Source organism: Gossypium raimondii, chromosome 2, assembly GCF_025698545.1.
Source record: "Gossypium raimondii isolate GPD5lz chromosome 2, ASM2569854v1, whole genome shotgun sequence".
NCBI classification, from domain to species: Eukaryota; Viridiplantae; Streptophyta; class Magnoliopsida; order Malvales; family Malvaceae; genus Gossypium; species Gossypium raimondii.
In genome coordinates, this window is record NC_068566.1 from 314,029 (window position 1) to 336,680 (window position 22,652).

Here is a 22,652-nt window from a genome sequence, read left to right on the forward strand (position 1 = left end):
AAATGAAATGATTTTATGGCTTTGAACATAGCTTCATTGCCGGCCATAACTTCGCCATATTTCTTGATTGGCCGTCACTGTCGGTCGGCCGTTCATTTGATATTGTATTTTCATGTATTACACTTGTAGGGTGGAGTTAATTTTAGATAGATTTGTTTTTAATTTTGTTTAATTTTAGATAGTCTTAACTTAAATCATTCATTAATAAGCAAAACAAAAATTCAGAATTAGGTATCTTCAAGAAGAAGAAAAAGTTCCAAAGAAAAGATAAATATTAAAAAGAAGACTTTAATAGTAGACACTATCGAATCACGAAACCAAACTCAGACAAATTACAAGGACATGAGAAGCTTGCAAAGTTGACAACTTAAATTTTCCAGACAAAATCCTTCCACCTTTGCCATTTGTGCCCAGGCTTCATCGGTAATTGAATCTATATTAGTTTTAAAATTCATGAGTTTGTCATTTTAAAATTCGAGTTTTCAAGTTGATCCATTATTGTTATACGTCGGTGGCAACAAGAAATGACCTTAGAAAAACCCACAAATATCTTGTACAATCCAGCTCCATTTTGTACTGTTCAGCTAGTTACACATAACCGACAATGACAACTTGTTGAACTCTCCATAAGACCATCCTCTTTTAGCAGTTGACTTGCATCCTTTAAAACTTAAACCCACACTCTATTGCCTTGTCTCCCTCCTCCTTTTAACTCTACATCTCCTCCGTTATCTCCCCTAATTGAACTCCAATGTCAACACTTACAGATAATTTCGAATGTTATCATTTCGACGAAATTCGAGTTCAAATTCATAATAAAAGGAGAGTTTATTTATTTTTTATTCATCATCGAATCAAATCAAAATAATCAAGTCTATCTTTATTAAGGAGATAGATATAACAATAAAATATGCTTAAAATTAACGTTGAAAATTATAAGTAAACTCCCGTGCTTACAACATGCGAATATGCTTTAGAAAATGTCAATTTTATGAGCTAACTACTACCACAAAAGAACAATTTAACCTTACAAAAATGAAAAAAAAAGTTCAAGAAACTATAAAATTACATGCTTTTTTCCAATATATCTTTTTACTAAGAGATTCACCATATGTTGTTCACTGTTTCGGCTAACAAAGGAAAAGTATATGCCACATCACCTGCAAACTCAAGAAAAGGCCAAGTCAACCATCATTCATTTATATCATTACATTACATGCCGATACATCTCTTCATGGGCCGCATCATCTTTGAAATATGAGAATCCGGACAAAATTACAGAAAAACGAGCTTAGACAAAAAAAAAATCAAATCGTTTAAAATATAAGCCAAGCTTGGGTTGAAACATTCAAGACCCAAGCTTAGCTCAACCCAGCCCATTTTATATTTATATATTATGTAATTTAAATCAGATGAAATTAAATATATCATAATACAATACCATATAAACATTAAAAAATATGTTTTTTTTTTAATTACCAGTGGACATAAAACAAACATATTTCAAGCCAAATTGGGCTTGGCAAAATATTAAGTTCATATCTCAGGTCGGACTGAACTTGGGCAAACATAAAATGTACTAATATCATATATAGTCCAGCCTATGAACAATTTTACAGGCTGACACCTATATGAATACAATGCTCAAGAAAATAAAAATCTTCTCACCATTTTCACCCAAGACTGTTGCATAAATACCCAGACTATGTTCGGAGGTGTGATTGATTCAATATTTGCGTAATAAAGAAAAATGGCTCGAAGGTGACCCTCTCCCTGAGATTTTTAAAATCTTTTGGAAATTCAAAGAGAAGCCTAATGGAAACCGATAAAATGGAAGAGTCGTTACTGCAATTCTAAAACAAGCTGCAACAAATTTACGACTTAAAGATGAAACAAACCTTGGTTTTCTCGAGCTTTTCAAAAACGGCGTGCCTTATCATTAACTCCTGTCATGTTTTCCGTCTTTAGCTGCCCGATCATCCTTGTTGCTTGGAGTGTACTGACCAGTTGAGGATGGTGAATACCCTGGAGCACTAGGGGAGTACCCAGCACTTGGACTGTATGGAAGATTGGAAATATGAAAACACGAAAATAGAACAATTTTTTTAGATTCAACATTTGAGTCTCTGCTTACCTGTACTGTGGCGAACTTGGGCTGTAGTCAGGATTGCCTCCAGAATTATATGGGCTGGTTTCATACATACAAAATAGATAACAGATTAAAAGTCGTTTATAACAAATTCGGTATGTAAGTACTGTAAGTGGAAGCTTTAAGATGAAAAGTTACCTGCTAGGACTGTAGGTTGGGTTTGAAGGGGAATAAGATGGAGAAGTAGGCGAATGAGATGGCGACGTCGGGCTGTAATACAAAAAATATATGATTGAAACGAAACCAAAGTTACACAGCATGAGTATAAATTAACTGAAACCGAGAAGAGGGTACAGACAACAATAGCAGCGCAGTCACACAATCCAAGAGTTCTAAGCAACAAACAGATAAGTGATTTAGTCTACCATGGTTTACCTATAATTCGGTGATGTTGGACTGTAAGGACTGGAAGGAGACAACCTTGGACTGCTTGGTGAGTATGCTAGAGATGGACTGTACTTGGCTGATTGCGGATTGTAACTTGGAGAGGTAGGGCTATAGCTAGGTGACGTGGGACCGTAACTTGGTGAGGTCGGACTGTACCCAGGAGAAGTGGGGCTATATGCTGGGGAAGTAGGGCTGTATGATGGAGATGTAGGGCTATAGGAGGGTGAGGTTGGGCTGTAAGAAGGAGATGTCGGACTGTATGATGGCGATGTTGGGCTGTATGATGGAGAAGTGGGGCTGTATGCAGGTGAAGTTGGGCTATATGCCGGTGAAGTAGGGCTGTAGCTTGGTGAAGTTGGACTATAGCTGGGAGATGTGGGACTATAACTTGGTGAAGTAGGACTGTAACTTGGAGACGTAGGGCTGTAGCTTGGAGAGGTAGGGCTATAGCTTGGTGAGGTTGGAGAATAAGAGGGACTTGTAGGAGAGTAGGCTGGACTTGTTGGGCTGTAACCTGGTGAACTAGGACTGTAAGTAGGTGATGTGGGGCTGTAACCAGGCGAGGTAGGACTGTAGCCAGGAGATGTAGGGCTGTAACCAGGCGAGGTAGGACTGTAGCCAGGAGATGAAGGACTGTAGCCAGGAGATGATGGGCTGTAACCAGGGGATGACGTGGGAGAGAATGCCATCCCGCCAACATAAGGTGAGAACTGAGCATCCGAAATGGGAGAGAGACGGAGATTTGGGCTCAGCAAGTAACTTGGAGACATCATGCCTTCATGATATGGAGTTCCTGATACTGGAGATCGAGCAGGTGTCATGCCAAATTCCAGACCTTCCATGTAACTAGGTAGCTGAAGTTCAATGGCATTCTTCAACATCTCATCATTGAGATACAAGGCACACTCTCCTGTACCAATTGGTGCAAGCTGACCCAGCATTATATTCTCTGTCACACCCCTCAAATAATCTGACTCAGCATAAACAGCAGCATCAAGGAGGATATCTACAGTTTCTTCAAATGAGCACCTCATCATAGGTCCTGTATCATTCCGGTTGATGCCATGACGAGTGATGGCCATCAAGTGACCACGATATGTCATTGTATCGCAGAGGATAGCTAGATGTCGATAATTCACATAAGACCCATCAAATGATATCACAACCCGCAATTCATCCAACAAGGACCGCCGAACTGCTTCAATTCCCAGAACTTCAATCACTTCAATCAAGTGATTGCTTGTTGTTCTCCTTGCATCAACATCTTCATGGCACATGACAGCCAAGAGATTGACACCTTCAGTATCTAGAACCCATTCCTCTCCGGTCTTATAACCATCAGCCTCATCAAACTTGCTTGCTTTACCATGTTTAATGAACACCTTGTTGATGTCTGGGATACCTCGAAGGGCCATCTCAGTCAGCATGTTGCTTTCAATCTTCTTCAAGAATACATCATCTTCGGCAGACTCGTCAGTTAATTCACCCTTTGGAGCTTCATCGTTCATGATTCTGATACGTAGGATCAACTTTTCTGCATTGTCATCGTTGAATATGCAAGTCAAATCATCATCAAATTCCTGGTTGATCTTCTCAGCTATGTCAGCCATACTCAACTTCTTATCAACCATCATCTCACGATTCAACTCTATGCGAAGCAGCCAAGGGGATATCTTATCTGGGGAAACCTCTTCATCTGGCATTTCATAATATGACTTAACAAAATCCATATCCTCCTCAATGAGTGTGCTCATTGGATCTGGATCGTACCATACTTCAGTAGCATGAGTAACACTCCGCAGAGTAGTGTATTCTAAAGCACATTGGACATTCTTGGCCTTCTCCTTTGTCTTTCTAGCTTCAGCAGAGAGGTAAACTGAGAGAGAAGGTGTTTTGATTTTCTTAGCTACATTGATAATTTCCCTCAGCCGGGGGACACCAAGTGTAACATTCTTTGCACTAACACCAGCATAGTGAAAGGTGTTAAGAGTCATTTGAGTAGCAGGCTCACCAATCGATTGTGCAGCAACACAACCTATCATCTCACCAGCTGCTACCAAAGACTGCAAGAATCGTGACTCTATTTCACCAATAACCCACTCAAATGCTTCTTTTGTCAGTCTATATTCCTCCAACACCCTTTTACTGGCCAAAGTACTGCGAAGCAAAATGCAAAAAAAGAGGGTAGCATTTTTCTGGGCTTCCACACTCAAAGGATCTGTACCTGGAACAACCTTTAACCTTTCCTGGAGCTTATCAACAGAATCTACAATTTCCACAGGATGCAAATCTGACACCCTTCTAAAATCAACTTTAAAAGTCTTCTGTGCATTCCAGATCAGCCTCTTCAAGTTAACAGGCAAAGGCCAATTACTATCACCCGTGACTGCAATTTCTGTTCCAAGTTGGTATCTATCAGCTTCAAGTTTATTAACTTCGGCATCAAACACATCCCGCAATTCTTGGATAGTTCTCAAATCTTCAATATGTTCTGGCAACATGTAAGAAGTTGGATTCCAGTTTTCATCATCTATTTTATACCTGAAGACCCTATCAAATTCAGTTTTCTTCATCTTCAAAGAATCCAGCTTCTGAGATTCTATCCATACAGCATCCATACCATCTTCACCGTAGAGGAACTGAATAACATCCCCCAACGAGTTCCTCACAGTTCCATCATATTTAACCATGATATCCTCCATTGCCTTCACAAGTCGCCTCTGTATGTACCCAGTTTCAGAAGTCTTAACTGCAGTATCTATGAGACCTTCTCTACCTCCCATGGCATGGAAAAAGAATTCTTGTGGGGTCAACCCACGCAGATAAGAGTTCTCCACAAAACCACGACTCTCGGGGCCAAAATCATCCTTTGTAAAATGGGGCAAAGTACGATCTACGAATCCATATGGGATTCGCTTTCCCTCAACGTTCTGCTGACCAACACAAGCTGTCATTTGGGATATGTTAATGAAACTTCCCTTTGATCCTGCAGTAACCATTGCCTTAAGGTTATTGCTTTCTGACAAACTTTTTTGCGCACTGTTTCCTGCATCGTCACGAGCTTTATTCAACACCTGAAGTAACAAACCATATTAGCATGCAAGTGTAGCAGAAGGATGCCAAAAAAAAATAAGAAAACAGAGCTTGATCAATTTAACTTCAGGTACCTGGTTAACTTTATTTTCGAAGGAATCCATCATAGTTCTTCCAGGTTCAGGCTCTAAATCCTTGTTTTGGGCTTTAATAATGAGCTGTTTCACATCCTCTTTAGCTTTAGAAATAGTTTCATTAATTTTCTCCATTGTTGCTGCATCAGCAATTGTATCTCCAATACCCATACTAAAGGCATTCTGCAGCAGCCAATAATTTACAAGCCATTGTGTATGTCCCAAAAATTTCCGGGCTGCATCTGGACCAACCTCTTCCCTATAACGAAAAGATGTTAACAAGCCTTTTTTTTTTTTGAAAGAGAAAAACCGATTATTTTAAAATATTAATGGCATGAAGTATAAATCCAAATGCATATGAAGAAGCCAAATTTCAAATGGAGAAGAAAGCATGATATTTTGAAGACAGTTTAACTAAACCAAATCATCACCCGCTCAAGTGAAAACTAATTCAACAGTAAAATTTTCACAATCTTAGTTTATGATCAGGATTCACAGCTTCATTTGATAGAGAATATTTAGAAGAGGAAAATCAAATAGCATATCAAAAACCTAGTAAGATTTAGAGCTTATCAAGCTTCTTCCATGCTCTCCTAAAATATAGAAGTTACATGAAGAAATTTTGCTAAAAGACATACCAAATTACATGTATAAGACTTCCAGCAGATGATCCAAGTGCCTTCTTGCAAAGAGTGCCAGACAACACCTCCCCTTTTTCTATTCGAACTTGAGTATCTCCAGGGGTGATAAACCCAGTCTCACTTTCCGAATGCCAGGCAGATGTTCTCATCAGATTTATCTGCTTTGGTATAATCAGATTAAAAACCTGCTTCCCCGTCCAAAGTGGTCGAGGCTTTAGAATTGTAGGAGCTGGAACCTTTCCATCAAAGTCCTCCCACCACATCAATATATTCATGAAAACGTCCTTCAAAAACCCATATAAATTAGACTCACATCACACTAACAAGAAATGTTTAGCATTTAAGTAGTCATATCAAATGAATGTGACTAGCATCCTCTTCACCTTTTCTATGAAAGTATCCCTTTTGGTGATTTTACGGCATCCTAAAAGTGTATCCTGGACAATCCCCATCACAGGTCTATTTGATTGAGGGGACACAATGCACTTAGGCACCATCATGAGCTCTGCTACCTCTGCTCTTGTCTCAAATGATTGAGGAACATGCATATTCATTTCATCACCATCAAAATCAGCATTGTATGGTGAAGTAACAGACAAATTTAGACGAAACGTAGAGTATGGCATAATTCGGATTCTATGGCCCATGATTGACATTTTATGAAGACTGGGTTGACGATTAAAAAGAACATAATCTCCATCATTTAAATGTCGCTCCACCTGCAGCCATAAATTGGGAGTTAAAACACAGGGAACAACAAAGCAATGTCCAATTAAAAATGTTTTGAGAAAAAGAGTGTGCCTTATAACCAAGCTCTAGGTGATGATCACTGCTTTTCTTCAGGTAACGAAGATCAAGTCTTTGTCCATCATCTCTTATGATATACTTTGCACCAGTCTTTCCAGGTGGAGGATGAGGCCCATATTCCACCAGTTCTTTCAACCTGTTTCAAAGGAAACTTTGATCCTAATAATTGGCCAAATGTGGAAGAAAATTAAAAACTCTTAAGAAGCTACTTACCTCTCAATGTTATATGGTGTCACAGTTTCAGGATATGTGAGATTTAAAGCAATACTCCAAGGCACTCCAAGTTGATCAATGTTGATATTAGGATCTGGTGTAATTACGGTTCGAGCTGAAAAGTCAACCCTTTTCCCCATCAAGTTACCCCTAATGCGGCCTTCTTTTGCCTTAAGTCTACTACAAATAGATTTAATAGGTCTCCCAGATCTCTGTGTAGCCTACACAAGAAAAAGAAGTGTTAAGTTTAAAAATACACTTGTATGGAAATGTGGATCTCAATAATACAGAACTTCAAAAATGCGGATGTAAGCGCTATACCCTTGGAAGTCCAGGTAATTCATTGTCAAAGTATGTTGCTACATGAAACTGTAACAACTGAGCGAATTCGGATATGATATGTGCAGGTGATCCATTTCTCTCCTGCCTCCTCAAGTTCTCATTGTGCCGAATGATCATAGCTAACGCGTGAGTTAAGTCATCCTGGATTCGGCGAACATGAGAATCCAGATTTGATTTAATAGAATCATAAATCATAAATGGAATAACTTCAAAGACCTTAATATAAAAGCAACATAAAAGATGCTTGCCTCACTCCTAGAGGAAGTGTCCATCATCACAGATGGTCTCACTGGGGGTGGAGGGATCGGAAGTACTTGAAGAATCATCCAATCCGGACGAGCATATTTAGGATTCAAGCCTAATAATTGGCAGTCCTCGTCACTTATCCTCTTCAAGACACTGAGAACCTAGAAAACACAGCAGAACATGAATATGAATTTCTTTGAAATAAACGGCAATATATGCACAAATAGCTACCCGTTCAGCAGTAAGAGTCTGTTTTCTTTCCACAGGTTCAGGAAGTTGTTCCTGATCATCATTCTTCTTCCTTTGGGCCTTATACTCAGCAATCATCTTCATACCATCAATACTCAGCTTTGGCTGTTGAGCACCACAGCCACCCCGACTCTTTTTTATTGGTTCTTCTGTATCTTGACCTTGGACATCAATTTCATCACCACCCTCACATTTAGTTTTATTCTTGCATGCATCTAAGATCTTTTTTAACCTGTTTTTTGGATTCTTTATCTTCAATGCTTGCTTAAATTTATGGTCTTCCTGAAAAAGCAACAATTATATTAGAGAATGGGGCATCATGCGACCAGGAATATTTGCTCCAAAAATACAACGTGCAAGTTACTCATACTCCTGCAAACGTATTTATGTTCCTGCACTAGATAGCAGCCAATCCAAAAAACACTAACATTATGCATCCAACAGTTACAAGAAGTGCCCAATACGCTAAAACTACATTTAGCTCTAATTCAAATAAGAAAATGCCCTAATCAAGCCTAGTAATACCTCATCAGCAAGAACTTTTGAGCAGTTGAAGCAGACACATCTCATTATACTGAGCACAGTTTTTATGAACCCAATATGGAACATGGGCTTGGCAAGCTCCAAGTGCCCAAAATGCCCCGGACACTCAGCCATGTTTGCCGTACAAGTCTCGCACTTCATCTTCCTATCAATTGTACCCAACCGGGTGTCACTTAAACCACCCACTTTAGGCTTTCCCCTCTCCGTCGTTTCACTGTGCTCAATATGCACAACCGACATTTGCCTCTGCATAAACCGAGGAAACCGAGGAAATTAAAAAAAAAAATCATAATTTCCCAACCACAAAAGTTCTTAAACGTAGCAGCAACTTAGTAGTTGCCAGTTCAATACACAAATTTTACAGTTCCTTTCCAGCTTTTCTGCTCATATTACGTATAATTTATTGGCAATAAAACAAATAACTAATAAGAAAAGAGAACATACAAAAATAATAGAGTTGAGAAAGCGAAATTTACTATTTCATCGGGACTGAGGATGCCGAACTGGACCATGCGGACCTTGGCGACCTCCGCCGGAGAGAATGGGAATCGCAAATCCATGGCGATCCGATTGGATCCAAAAAGAAACCCGGTAACCTTAAATTCTCACTATAGTAAAGGATGAAGTAAAATTGTTAAAATTCGAAATCAAAATTTTTTTGTTTCCTTGTATGTATTTAAATTTAGATTTGCTGTTTGATTTTTTTTTTTTTTTGCCGGCTTAAATTGAGAGATCGAAATTTTGTGTATTACAAAGGGACTCTCCTCAAAGAGAGACTCTCAAAACAGACGGATTTCAACGCCCTAAGGGCTTATTTATAGACAAACTTGAGCAGCCCTAATGACTACCCGAGACCGGGTGCGTATTGCGCACCATACAATCAAATTGGCTTGGTTTAATTGCAAGATATTACTCAAACTATAACTTGTATTACAAATTGGACTCTGAATTTTAAAAATATTCTAATTTAATCCTTAAAGTATCAATACTGTATCAGTTGCTGAAGGCAAATGGGATAGGAAGTGGCCTTGGCCCCCAAAAAAGTGGTCGGTTTGACATTTAGCCTCTTAAGTTTTTATGAAATTACATATTAATGTAATGGTAAAATTGATTTTGATCTTCAAAAATTATACTTCATCTTAGAGTGGTTGAGAATAATAGCGAGTAATTGAGTGATTCGACCAATTCAATTAAAAAATCAAAAACAACTTATAACTTGGATCTTAATTATCCTAATTGAATTAATTTAACATCCGCCATTTTGATTGATTAAAGGTGGGTTTCGATGGGCAGTACGGTGCATTTAGCTTATTTTTTGTCTCACACTACAGTATCGCTACAATATCTAATCTCACCACCACTGTTTTTTTTACACTAACTGTGGTAAATGTAATGCCTATCCAAACCCACCCTAAGTCAATCAAAACAATATTTTCATGTATTTTTCTCGCTCTTTAACTATGATTTTCATATCTTTTGAAAACAAACCTCAATATTACACATAAATATTGATATAATGTATAATGTGATACATCAATTTGAATTTTATGTAATTATACATATGAAACTTGAGTTTGAATGTTTTCTAAAAACACGATAATTGCAGATTTGGTCCTTTGTAGTTCGTAGTTTGTTTGGTTTAAGCCTTGTTGTTCTTTACTTCAAATATTTGTTTTTTAATATATACATTATGTCAAAAATTTAATTTCTTTTTATGGTGCATGAATTGTTATTAATGTCTTTGCATGACTATTTTAGTTTCTTGTATGATTAATTCGGCTGATTGTTGATTTTGTAAAATGGGCTTTAGTCAAAATGAAGGTAAAAAGACCCAAAGCATTTTAGATAGAGGGTAAACTGCACCCAAAGTCCTTAACTATTGGTGAGTTTACGTTTTGGTCGCTCAATGTCAAAAAGTTACAAAATGATCATTGAACTATTTGGAAATTTTCATTTAAGTCACTAGGTCGTTAAAATCGTTGCTATATAACATTTTTCTATTCACATTGCTTACACCAATCAAAAGCTCTCATTTCCTTTTCTTTTATAGTTTATTTTTTTATGAAACAACTTTGAACATCACAAATTTACGAATCAAAATCTAAACAACTTTCTTCTTCGAGCTTCGATGTTGATCGCCAAATCAACTTGGATCTAAGATACGTTTTTCTACTTGTCGATGGACATTGATCCACCATATCGATCATCGAATCATCAGTTGTAGCTCACTAGCCGGACTTTAAAAAATAAACTTAACAGACTAGTCACTTAAATTAAAGCTTTTAGATAATTCAATGACTTAAATAAAAATTTGCGAATAATTTAATGATCATTTTATAACTTTTGAAATTAAATCACAAAAAAAAAATATAAATTTAATAATAGTTTAGAGACCTTAGATGTAGTTCACCCAATTTATAAAATCGGCACAAAAATAAATAGTCTCAAATCACTCATCAAAGTACGATGTTAAGTTAGAAATAATATATTTGAATAATTATAATTAGAATTAATTTTTATTATCAAATTAAAACATAATATATATGCTACACATTTAAACTTTCATTTAATTATAACAGTGGTTTGTCGATTGAACATTGACTCGATTGGCATGATTATTATTGTCAAAATAAGAGAACGCGAGTTCAAATACACTAAAGTGCATTATCCTCCAACTTATCGACTGGGAAAAAGTTATGGGTAATTCAGATATTATCAAAACCTGTAATATAATAATAATGGTTTTAACAAAACATAAAAAAGAAATTTAGCCATCAACGTTTACCCTATTAGTTATTCTGTAATTAATATTTTTTTAACAATAAATTTTAATTAAATTGTTTTTCCCAATTGAAAAAGTATAATAACTTTAGTGGAGTTGACATGACAATTGTATGTCTATCCACGTATATTTCATAAAAAAATTCAAAATGTTCATAAAAATTCTTAAAATATAGTCTATGTAGCAATGAAATACATATATCAATGCCATTAAGTTGTAGTTTGACTAAATTTTAAAGACTGGAGACCAAAGTAACAAAATGAGTAAACATTTGAGGCTAATTTTATTTTTACACCAATTTAAAACATTAGATATCAAAATAAGATTTAAAAAAATAAAAGATTAAAATATGTCATAAGTTTCGTATCTTTCAGAATTTGAAATTTAATCATTGTACTTTTATTTTCAAAAACTTAGTCCCTTTATTTTTCAGATTTCAAAATCTAGATCTAACTTTAAAACTATTAATTTTATTTGGTTAAATCTAGGTTCGTTTAAACGCTATCTTTTAATTACATTGCTATCAAGTTTTTATTATTTTAAAATGTCACACAAACAAATTTAATAAAAAAATCAACAATGTTAATGGTTGAACTTGAATTTAGAAATCTAAATAATTTAAGGACTAAATTTTAAAAATAAAAATATAAGGAAAAATTTCAAATAAAAAAATATAAAAACTAAATTCTAAATTTTTGAATACAATTACCTATGTCATATTTTAACCTTAAAAAAGAAGAAGCAAAATATCCAGAATTTGAGAACCTGACGTCACTGACCCCGTCATAAAATTGGGGGGAAAATAACAGAGGGAAAATCAGCTATTAATTAGGAAACAATCAAAGAATTTTCTAAAACAAATAACGCGGTTTTGAAAATCTTTCGTCAATTCCCCAAACCCTATTAAATCTCAATTTCTCCTTCAATCACCCGTCCCCAATTTTTTTTTTTAAAAAACCACCTTAAAATTCAAAACAAAAATGGCTTCCATCTACTGCTGCAAAGAATGCGGAACCAACCTTAACCTACGATCAACTTATTTATTCCCTCCAGATTTCTATTTCGAAGCGGGAAACAAAGGTACCCTTTCTTTCGCCACGATCGATGATACCAAGTTCAATTTCGAGAAAGAAGATAAGTTTAGGCCTTTTTTTGAGACTCTTGATTATTGGGGGATTCAACGGAATAGGACCAAGATGAAGTGTAAAAGCTGTGGGAAACTTGTGGGTTATATTTATGATGATGGTCCTCCATTAACGGATAGTCCTGGTCAATTTCATATGGGACCTAGTCAAGTGATACCCAGATGTCCTAGATATCGGTTCAAGATCAAGGCACTTACGATCTCATCTGAAACTTGAGGAAATTAAAGAAATTGAATAAATTTCTTTTCTGGGTATTTGTGTGGATGGTTTGAATTTTGGGTTTTTCTTTCTTTTTTTCTTTTTTTTTGGGGGGGGGGGGGTGTTGTTTTATGTGTGTATCTGTGATGGTATTGTGAATCAAGTAACACTAGCAATTGAATTTGTTTCTGTTAAACGAATAGAAGAAGATTACTTGAAAGCGATTTTCTTTTTATTTATGTATTGAATTTTATTGCTAATTGAGTGTGTCAAAAGGCATTATTCTTCATTAGTCAAAAAAAATATCGAATTTTGACATAAATGGAAAATACATTATCGTGCTTGTTGATCTTATATGGGTTATTTTGTAAGAGATCCCATACAAGTCCCAATGTGTGAGAAAGATTAATTAGTATAACCTTAAAATTAAACATCTATTTAGTAATTTAATAGATCTTGTTATATTTGAGCAAAAGCCGAAGTGTCGGAACCATGCTCTAGGTAAGGTGTTAAAGCGGAAGTTTTGGTTGATTTCAGGCTTTCATGGCGGAACCATTGTTCATTCGTTCTTAACAATTGAGTTAAAAGGCTTTTAACACGACTGGGGGATGCCTTGTACAGACATGGTGGTCTAATGCAGGTTGTCCTGTCAAGAGATTGGTAAAAAGACAATGGAGGCTTTTATATTTGTTCCTTCTATTCAAAAAATTAACAAATTAATCCTTATTTGTTAAGCAAAAAGCAACTTGGTTCTTTTGTTATAAATTCCGTCCAATTCTACTATTAAAAATTAGTTCTTGTACTTCAAAATGAATTACACATGGCAAATCAGTTTTTAATAACAGAAACGAATGCAATTTTTAACAAAAAGTATCAGTTTTCTTTTTAATCTAACGCTTAAGGACTAATTGATCTTTTTTTTTAGTAAAGAGGACAAAATTCAATCCGACTCGTAATACAAGGACCTCTATGGGTCTCCAGAGATCCCATACAAGTCCCAACGTGATTGACAAAATAAGTGTATCCATGCATCAAATACCTTGTTGTCTTAAAAAGGATTAACTAAGCATGATCCTATAACTAGATTTTTAGTTGAAGTTGCTGGTAGGTACATGTTTGATCGAAACAAATCCATTCTGGCACATGGATTATTTAAATCTTACTTGTCTTCACTTGTCAGTTATAAACTTTGAAACCGTACCTACCAGTCAAAAACATTTTTAGTTGCATTCATCACTTCACATCCATGGCCTTGCATGCATGCCGGTAAGAAACCATTCAAGAACTTCCACTCAAATTACTCACAGTTGAAAGTTAGGTTAGATCAGTAGCTCTTTGGGGGGCGGGGGGTTGTGCTATGAATATTGGCTTTCCATGAATTCAATATATTCATCCATCCTCTAGTATTTTGGTCCATCTGATCATCTAAAACCTTTAGAGTTAAGCAAACGTGAGTATTATATTCAGCTGCAAAAAGTTTTAGGGATTATGAAGCAAATGAAGTTGGAACCTGACACTGTAGTTGATAAGCCTAAAGCAACCCCGCCGCCTCCGCCGCCACTTCCACGATTCTGGGCAAGGAAGACTAGTGCAGACAGTGTAACAAACCGAGAGATTGCTAAGTTCTGGAGGCAGAAGCATGCCGAGGAAGAGGATCACCTCCTAGCTGCCATCAAAGCTGCAGCACGCAAAAGGGCATGCAATCTTTCGGTAAAGATAATATGATACTCATTTAGAGACAGGGTTTGTCACAGACAACAGTTATAACACTAAACATTTTGGTCAAACTTGTTTAAGATCAATATTGTGTAATGTGTAGGAGGAAGACTACAAATGTTTCATGGAGTCACTAAGTGATGAAGATTATGAAACTAAGCAGAATATCACAGCCCCAACTAATCACAGCAATGTCAATGGAAAGAACAATGAAATTCGTGTGGGAATAAAGGACTGGTTAGTATATTTTCTCTTCGAAACTTTGGCTACTCTAATCATTGATGAGGATAAACATATATGGGAAATCATACTGAAATAGTCTTACCCGAATCAATTTAGCAATGCCAAAGTGCAGGTTCAAGCCCAATATTAGCAGCAAATCTCTATGTCATACAGTTTTCTTAAGGGCACATATTAAATTGCAGAAAACAGCACCAAATCCAGCAGAGATCTAATACTTTTAGGAGTACATGCAAAGTCATGTTATTCGGACTCTTCATTTTCCTTAAAATACTCGTATGTTCATCACGTGTGTTACATATGAGGGTTAGATTCTCCAAATAATATAACAAGTGAACAGCTTTCAGAAAAGTTAAACAAAATCATGCTGGACATATCTGTATGCAACACTCACTTCGAGTTCATAACAAAGTCATAGCTATTAGCTTACAATAATTGATAAAATCCTTGAACAAGTTTGACTTGACTCTAACATCTGCTTTTCAAACATCATGTGCAGGTGGACAAAGAGCAAGTATGCATACCTAAACCAACCAGCCATTGAGTCTACATACAAACCAAGGCGACGAGCATCCACTTATATACCAAACTTTCTCAATTATAAACCTGCTCCTTTATATCCTACATCACTTGGTGTCTTTTAGACCACTGAGATCGAGGAGCTTTTTCAACTTCCAATTGATTGCATTACCTCCATATCAGGGCAATATATTGATATGCATTTACTTTAAAGTGTCATAGAAACCTCTGTTCATTCATTTCAGTTTGGTTGCAAATAAGTGTGGTTAGTATCACTCTAATCTGTCATGAAAAGTTTCATTGTAGATCTAACAGTTTGGCTATCCATATAATATTATGAATTTGATCATGTTTATGGTAATTTATTTTATATAGAATATGATATGCTAATAATCCATATTTGTGTATATTATTATCAGATCTAAATGTCTGTTCTAAGAAGTATTTTGTAGTGTTATCTGCTTTTTGGTTAACTACTTTAGTGTTGCACATTTCATCGCGTCTAGCAGTTATAGTAGTAAGGACCTCACATGCAATTTATGTATTTATAATGCTTTGTGTAATAATCATTGTTTAAAATGTTATATATTTATATAAATTTTGACATTTATATATTTGTTTCATATTTTACTAATTTTTATTCATATGAAATGTTGAATAACTACTAACTTAACATGTGCATAAAAACATATGTCAGTATATTTATAGTCTAAAACATGCCTTGAATCCCAAAACCCACTTTTCCTACCCTTTGCCCCAATTATACTTCACAAGCGAATCAATTAAATTTGCAAACCTGGCAAGGAAGAAATGTTGTAAAAGATGCATATCCTGCTTTCTAGACAAATAATCTGTTGTCAAGTCATTGTTTTGGTCCAATCAAGTTCCTGATGACGTACTGTAAAATGCCTCCATGGTTGAAATAAGCCAGTTCCACCTACATTTAAGAAAACAAAGCCTCAGTTGGGCAGGAAATTCCAGGAGCTGCTGAGAGCGCTTATAAGAATAACTGAACAAAGCGAGAAATGACTAAATTGTGTTTTATTACCTCTGTATCAAACCGTACAGTACAGCTGAATGACTTGCTGGTGTCTGTAGCCACGGTGACATCTTGACCAGGTCTAATTTCACTAACGCTGTTGGGAAGATTGATAGTATAGCGCTCATGGCCCGTCAACCCAAGTGTATCAGCATCGTCTCCAGGTTTGAAGCATAGTGGAATGATGCCCATGCCCACCAAATTACTACGGTGAATTTGCTCGAAGCTCTTGGCAATGACTGCTTTTATACCCTGAGTACAACATCATTAATGCCATTATCGAGAGAGGCCTGAAAGCATACAGAAATTAAGGAGACATTTTTGTCACTCAACTGACAAAAATGGTTCAGAAAAAGCATCTTTGAATCTTACATATTCGTTAGTCAAGCCAATAACCAGTAACTTGTAACACAAAAGTAATAATAGCATACCAGCATCATTGGACCTTTTGCAGCCCAGTCTCGAGAACTTCCGCTTCCATATTCCGCACCAGCCAAAATTATGGTATCCTGTCCTGCAGTATTGTATCTCTGTTTAAAAAAAACGAATATTATTACAATAATGCTCATAAAAAGTATTAAGGCAGTGAAGATCAGAAGCAGTATTTTTATCTTTCACAAGATGATTTCCATTATAAAAAAAGCATTAACCTGATAGATTTCTCAAGCACAATAGATGAAAGTTAGTCATACTAACACGTCAAATGTATTGTGAATTAAGAGTAATAATTTACCATGGCAGCATCATAAACGGATAGCTTCTCTCCGGTAGGAATATGAATTGTTTTTGGCCCAACTTCTCCTTCCAATAGTTTATTTACTAGTCGGATATTTGCAAAAGTGCCCCTGGCCATAACCTCGTCATTACCACGACGACTTCCATAGGAGTTGAAATCTCTTCTGTCCACCCCATGTTCCAAGAGAAATTTGGCTGCAGGGCTATCTTTGTGGATGCTACCAGCTGGGGAGACGTGATCAGTTGTGATACTATCTCCAAAGTTAAGCAAGCAGTAAGCATCTTTCACCCCATGTGGACCAGGAGGCGACATGGTCATGTCTTTAAAGTAAGGTGGCTTGTGGATGTAAGTTGATGTTGAATCCCAGGCATAAAGGTTACTGGAAGGTACAGATAATTCGTTCCACATGGGATTTCCTTTGGTGATTGCTTGATATGTAGCTTTAAACATGTCAGGGAGCACGCTTGATTGCACAACCTGAAAGACAATATAATAATGAAAAACAATACTGGTTTTAAGCCCAGGAACCCGAGTAAAGCTGGCTGAGTAACTCACGTTAGCTACTTCTTCACTAGAAGGCCAAATATCCCTGAAAAAGATCTCTTTTCCATCTTTCCCCTTACCGATAGGCTCCTTCTCAAAATCAATATCTACCTGCAATATTGCTTGCAATGAGAAATAAGCTTGATATTCAGAAGATAAATAAGTATATGAAGAACAAAAGGAAGAAAGAGGTCCAAAAATAAGCTTCCAAATATGATAAACAAGAAGAAATCATATGAGCAGTGATCCAGATAATGATATGAAGCCACATACAGTGCCAGCTAGAGAATAAGCAACCACGAGTGGAGGAGAAGCAAGATAATTAGCCCTTGTCAAAGGATGCACACGTCCTTCAAAGTTTCTATTTCCTGATAACACAGCTGCAGCAACCATATCTGGAAGCATGTACAAACAGTAAAAAGTCAGCTTCAAACATTCTCATGGAAAGACAACAATGTATATTCTCATCAAAGAATTTACCATTTTCAGAGATAGCCGATGCCACAGATTCATCTATATCTCCTGAATTCCCAATGCATGTAGTGCATCCATACCCAACTATATGGAACCCTAATTGATTCAAGTACTTCTGCAAGCCACTGAAGTGCATTCCTCAGTTAGCAATATGAAATAAAGGAGAATGTTTTTTGTATGGAGTCTATACATATTATGAAAGTCACCTCTTCTGCAAGTATCTGGTTACAACCCCAGAGCCCGGAGCTAGACTTGTCTTAATCCACGGCTTGACCTGTCAAAAGTAAAATCCAAAAATATGACAACAAAGCTTATTGCTCAGAAGATAGTACTGATATGATTATTCAGGCAAGAGAAACAAACCTCCAGAAAATCCAGGTTGATGTATCAATTTAAGTACAGCAAAAGAAAATTTCATCTTTTTCCATCAAATGATTTGCTATGTTAGAGGGAATAACATAAAAGATAAACTGCTAGCCTTTTGACCAAACAAGAATAGGAATCATATCAAGTGTATAATTGTTGCATGACATTTTCAAGAGTTTTTCATACCCATAGTGTTCACACACATAAACAGACAATCTAAGTGGCAATAAACAAAGAAACAACATTGCAACAAATCAAGGGCCACTTTACTAGTTGATCTATACATTTAACTTTCTCATTACCAATTAGTTCACTGGTGAGAAGATTCACATGCAGACATAGAAGGTGAAGGAGGGAGAGCCTACCTCCAATCCTAATTCACAAGCCTTCTTTGCAACCACAGCTGCTCCAAGCATTACACTAGGATTTGACGTATTTGTGCAACTAGTAATAGCTGCTATAACCACATCTCCATGCCTCAGCTCTGCAGGAGTCCCATGGAATGAAAACTTTGCAACCTTGTTCTGAGATTCCTTTGGTATAGCAAATCCCTGTAATGAGAGAATGTAGGTCATGTGAACATAGGGAAGAGAAAAGGAGGGGACAAATACAGGTTATTTAACAGTTCTAAGTTCACAAACTGAAAGAAACTGCATAGAAAATTTCTTATTCAGTAATATATATAAATCCTAAGCCATTTCATATTATGTAAGTTCATTGTCACTAATCAGCACATATTATCTGTAACATCAAAATGTTAGCATGTCCACAGAAGCAACTAAACAGAAGTATATTACAGAGCCTAACCTAAATTATAGAGATCATACCTTGAATCCAACTCTGTTGTCCAAGCAAGCATGCCAATCTGCTTTCATTTCTTGCAAAGGAACTCGATCATGCGGCCCGCAGTACAGTAGTCAAATTCAGACATGTCACATTTGGAATATTAGAAATAAGACAGTTTTTCATGTTACAAAAGGTTCCAATTTTTATGTCCGGAAAACTTTTACCTCTTGGGCCCTGATATACAGGGTTCAACATCCTCAAGTTTCAGTTCCAAGTAAGAAGAGTACACTTTCTCAATCTGAGGCTGAGTTCAGAGAAAAATTCTCAGTAAGAAACTGAATGCTGAACATTTTTGAATCAAACTATAGAAGAAAGAACATATGGTGTATATTTACCTCGTTGTAGTCTACAAACATCTTATTAGTCCTAAATAGGATTCTATCATAGCAATCTACATTTTTGCAATAAGTCAGTAAATCAAGGGTCAATAGATCAATTGAGACAAAGATACACACCAAGGACTTACAGTCTCATCACTTCTGCCAGTCAATTGTAGATATTGCAGAGTGAGATGATCCACAGGGAAAAATCCCATGGTTGCACCATAGTCAGGAGACATGTTGGCAATAGTGGCACGGTCAGCTAATGACAATTCACCCATGCCTTCTCCTGTATATAGAAGTGGAAGGAAATATCTACGTGAAGCAGCACAGAAACAATGAATCCGTATTAAAATAGAGGCTGAATTGAAGACTCTACCATAGAATTCCACAAACTTGCCAACAACCCCATGCTTCCTTAGCATTTGAGTAGCTGTCAACACCAAATCAGTAGCCGTCACACCATCCCTCAGTTTTCCTAATAGTTTAAACCCAACAACACCTGGCAAGACCATGCTCATGGGCTGCATTCAAAACCACAAGCATTCAATCATTAACTAAGGGGTTTTCTGGCAAACTAGTAATTTCCAAATTAAAAGTTCACCCTTCCAGCTACGTCAAGAGAAAGAAGAAACTAATTAATCCAAATTGGACACTTAGCCACACATATAGCTCCTCAGTGTTTTCTCTTTTTCTCCCTTTGTATCATGCACCTACTTTTATAACAGAGGAACCTAACAGTAAGTAAATTACCTGGCCAAGCATGGCAGCTTCCGCTTCTATACCACCAACACCCCAGCCAGCAACACCCAATCCATTGATCATTGTTGTATGCGAATCTGTTCCAACAACACTATCAGGGTAAAGCATGCCATTTCTGTTGAAAACGACTCTTCCAAGACATTCTAAATTGACCTGTAAATCAAGATTACAGAAACTTGGTTTGAGAACACAAAGATGCTGGTAAATACATGTATTCTGTTTCCATGCTAAACCAAGCTCGTCATCAGTAACAGTATGTAATTCCTTCTCCCTTCCTTGGAACTATAATTGATCATATGCAAGAATAGAGGCATTTATTTTATTACAGACACTCAATAACGAATTATGTCCACGTCATGTAATGTAAAAAATGTCTGTTACCTGATGTACTATTCCCGATCCAGGAGGAAAAACAAGCATGTTATCAAATGCATTTGAACCCCACTTGAGAAAAGCAAATCTTTCTTTGTTTCTTTGAAATTCAAGTTCCATGTTTGCCTGCACTGCATTTTCGTATCTTGCTACATCAACCTGAACTGAGTGGTCGATAACAAGATCTACAGGAACCTGCACACATAATAAATTTCATCATATACAATTTTTAAAACAGTGTTAAAGGTATTTACAAAATGAACAACTCAATAAGAAACATAGCTTTGATCAGTCTGATAGCATCCAGAAGGATAAGAATATAACTAACCAACCGCAAGGATAAGATTAATTTTGTTAGAATCACCCCCAAGCTTGTTCATAGCATCTCGCATGCAGGCAAGATCAACAACAGCGGGAACACCAGTAGCATCCTGACATAAAGAGAAAAATATTACAAACTTGCTTGGGAATCTCAACTATCATTAAACGAAGTCACCACTGTAAAATTCCAGATTCAGAGCAGGCCTGAAGCAGCACTCGAGCTGGCATAAACGGAATCTCAACTTGCTTGGGAGATGTGTTCTCCCAGTCAATGATCTTCTCAACATCCTTACTCTTAACTTGAAACTCATCGCAGTTGCGTATTGCAGATTCAAGCAGTATTTTAATACAGTAAGGAAGTTTATCTGTGCCATCAATAAAAAATCAACCAAAATCTAAAACAGGCCTTGTTTGGTTAAAGAGAAAACACGAGAAAACAATCAAAACAGAAAACAGAGCTATAGATTTCCATCAAACAATTCTTCTACTTAATAAAATAAGCTGACAAAATTGAATTATCAGTGAACAACCTACAGAGTAACTTAAAAACACATTGATCCATTTCATTTAATTTGTTCTCTTATCGTTTATTGACAACCAAACAAAACAAGCGAAATTCAAATCTGAAAACGAAGAAGAACCAAAAAAAGAAGAAGGAACTGACCGATCCTTGGATCATTGAGAGCAGGTAAACAATAGTATTTTCCGAATTCACCGCCATCTGGCTTCTCCAATGTCTTCAAAATGGTATTGAACGCATTTTCAGCAGCTAAAAATTAAATTTCACATAAAAAAATTATATAAAAAGAAATGCAAAATAGAAGTAAAATCAGAAGATTGAGCAAAAATAACAAACAACCGGTACATTTTCAAATCATGTAAAAAGCGAAAATATGAAACAACGAATTTAGAAATGAAAGCAGGTATTATTATAGTACCCATTATCCAAGAAAATGTTTTATTGATGAAATCAAAATCGAAAGAGAGTCCTTCTTTAGAGGGGTTTTGACATTAGCAGGTGATACTTCGGTTTTTTCTATGAGATAAAAATATAAATCTCTTTATATGAAAATAAAACGGTAAACTGTATTCAATATTTGCGATTTTGGTGCCTGAACTTAACACTTTTCTTAATTTGGTACCTAAATTTTTTTGGCCAAATTTGATACTTGAACTTGGTTTCTTTTTCCTAATTTGGTGCCTAAATTTATTAAATGTTATAAAAATTACGCAAATGACTAACGATGTTAATTTTTTTTTGTTATGCTACAAAAATATTGTCAGCATTAGAGGAAATTCATGTTAAAAAAAAGGTATTGAGCTATGCTTAAAAATTAATGTTAAATAAGGAAAAAGATTTTAAAACCCCAAATTAAAATAAATTTATTATTTTCAATTAATAAAATAATTAATTAATTAATTAAAACTAAAAGTAATTGAGCATATAAAACAAAAAAGAGATCATATCATCATCACATATTGGTTATATATTGATTATTTTACTACCTCATAAAAAATAACATTGTTAG

General features: G+C 36.0%; 3 protein-coding genes and 1 pseudogene across 3 annotated transcripts; 2 read left to right on the forward strand and 2 right to left on the reverse strand.

Moving 5' to 3' along the window:
* Positions 1 to 898: 898 nt before the first annotated feature.
* On the reverse strand, positions 899 to 9,516 carry LOC105787430 (DNA-directed RNA polymerase II subunit RPB1). The gene is made up of 15 exons (XM_012613815.2): positions 9,221 to 9,516; positions 8,727 to 8,990; positions 8,184 to 8,483; positions 7,955 to 8,113; positions 7,686 to 7,847; positions 7,365 to 7,585; positions 7,146 to 7,287; positions 6,728 to 7,063; positions 6,342 to 6,628; positions 5,704 to 5,962; positions 2,525 to 5,610; positions 2,288 to 2,359; positions 2,135 to 2,188; positions 1,899 to 2,057; positions 899 to 1,160 (listed from the first exon to the last, which is right to left on the reverse strand). The coding sequence occupies exons 1-14, from the start codon at positions 9,302 to 9,304 to the stop codon at positions 1,940 to 1,942; spliced, it is 5,544 nt and encodes a 1,847-aa protein (XP_012469269.2). The 5' UTR covers positions 9,305 to 9,516; the 3' UTR covers positions 899 to 1,160; positions 1,899 to 1,939.
* A 2,857-nt stretch (positions 9,517 to 12,373) lies between these two features.
* Positions 12,374 to 13,129, forward strand: LOC105787434 (uncharacterized). The gene has a single exon (XM_012613820.2). It carries the CDS (start codon positions 12,507 to 12,509, stop codon positions 12,885 to 12,887), a length of 381 nt encoding a protein of 126 aa, XP_012469274.1. The 5' UTR covers positions 12,374 to 12,506; the 3' UTR covers positions 12,888 to 13,129.
* An 881-nt stretch (positions 13,130 to 14,010) lies between these two features.
* On the forward strand, positions 14,011 to 15,693 carry LOC105787432 (uncharacterized). The gene is made up of 3 exons (XM_012613818.2): positions 14,011 to 14,579; positions 14,689 to 14,822; positions 15,325 to 15,693. The coding sequence occupies exons 1-3, from the start codon at positions 14,358 to 14,360 to the stop codon at positions 15,467 to 15,469; spliced, it is 501 nt and encodes a 166-aa protein (XP_012469272.1). The 5' UTR covers positions 14,011 to 14,357; the 3' UTR covers positions 15,470 to 15,693.
* On the reverse strand, positions 14,234 to 22,160 carry LOC105787431 (aconitate hydratase, cytoplasmic-like; annotated as a pseudogene).
* Positions 22,161 to 22,652: the final 492 nt, after the last annotated feature.

Excerpts from the sequence above, each read along its gene's own strand:
- LOC105787430 (XM_012613815.2), bottom strand. The coding sequence starts at position 9,304 with ATGGATTTGCGATTCCCATTCTCTCCGGCGGAGGTCGCCAAGGTCCGC. Across the intron at positions 8,991-9,220 it reads TCCTCAGTCCCGATGAAATA|AGGCAAATGTCGGTTGTGCA; the intron begins GTAAATTTCGCT and ends CGGTTTATGCAG. Across the intron at positions 6,629-6,727 it reads GGGATACTTTCATAGAAAAG|GACGTTTTCATGAATATATT; the intron begins GTGAAGAGGATG and ends GGGTTTTTGAAG.
- LOC105787434 (XM_012613820.2), top strand. The coding sequence starts at position 12,507 with ATGGCTTCCATCTACTGCTGCAAAGAATGCGGAACCAACCTTAACCTA.
- LOC105787432 (XM_012613818.2), top strand. The coding sequence starts at position 14,358 with ATGAAGCAAATGAAGTTGGAACCTGACACTGTAGTTGATAAGCCTAAA. Across the intron at positions 14,580-14,688 it reads AAAGGGCATGCAATCTTTCG|GAGGAAGACTACAAATGTTT; the intron begins GTAAAGATAATA and ends TGTAATGTGTAG. Across the intron at positions 14,823-15,324 it reads CGTGTGGGAATAAAGGACTG|GTGGACAAAGAGCAAGTATG; the intron begins GTTAGTATATTT and ends CATCATGTGCAG.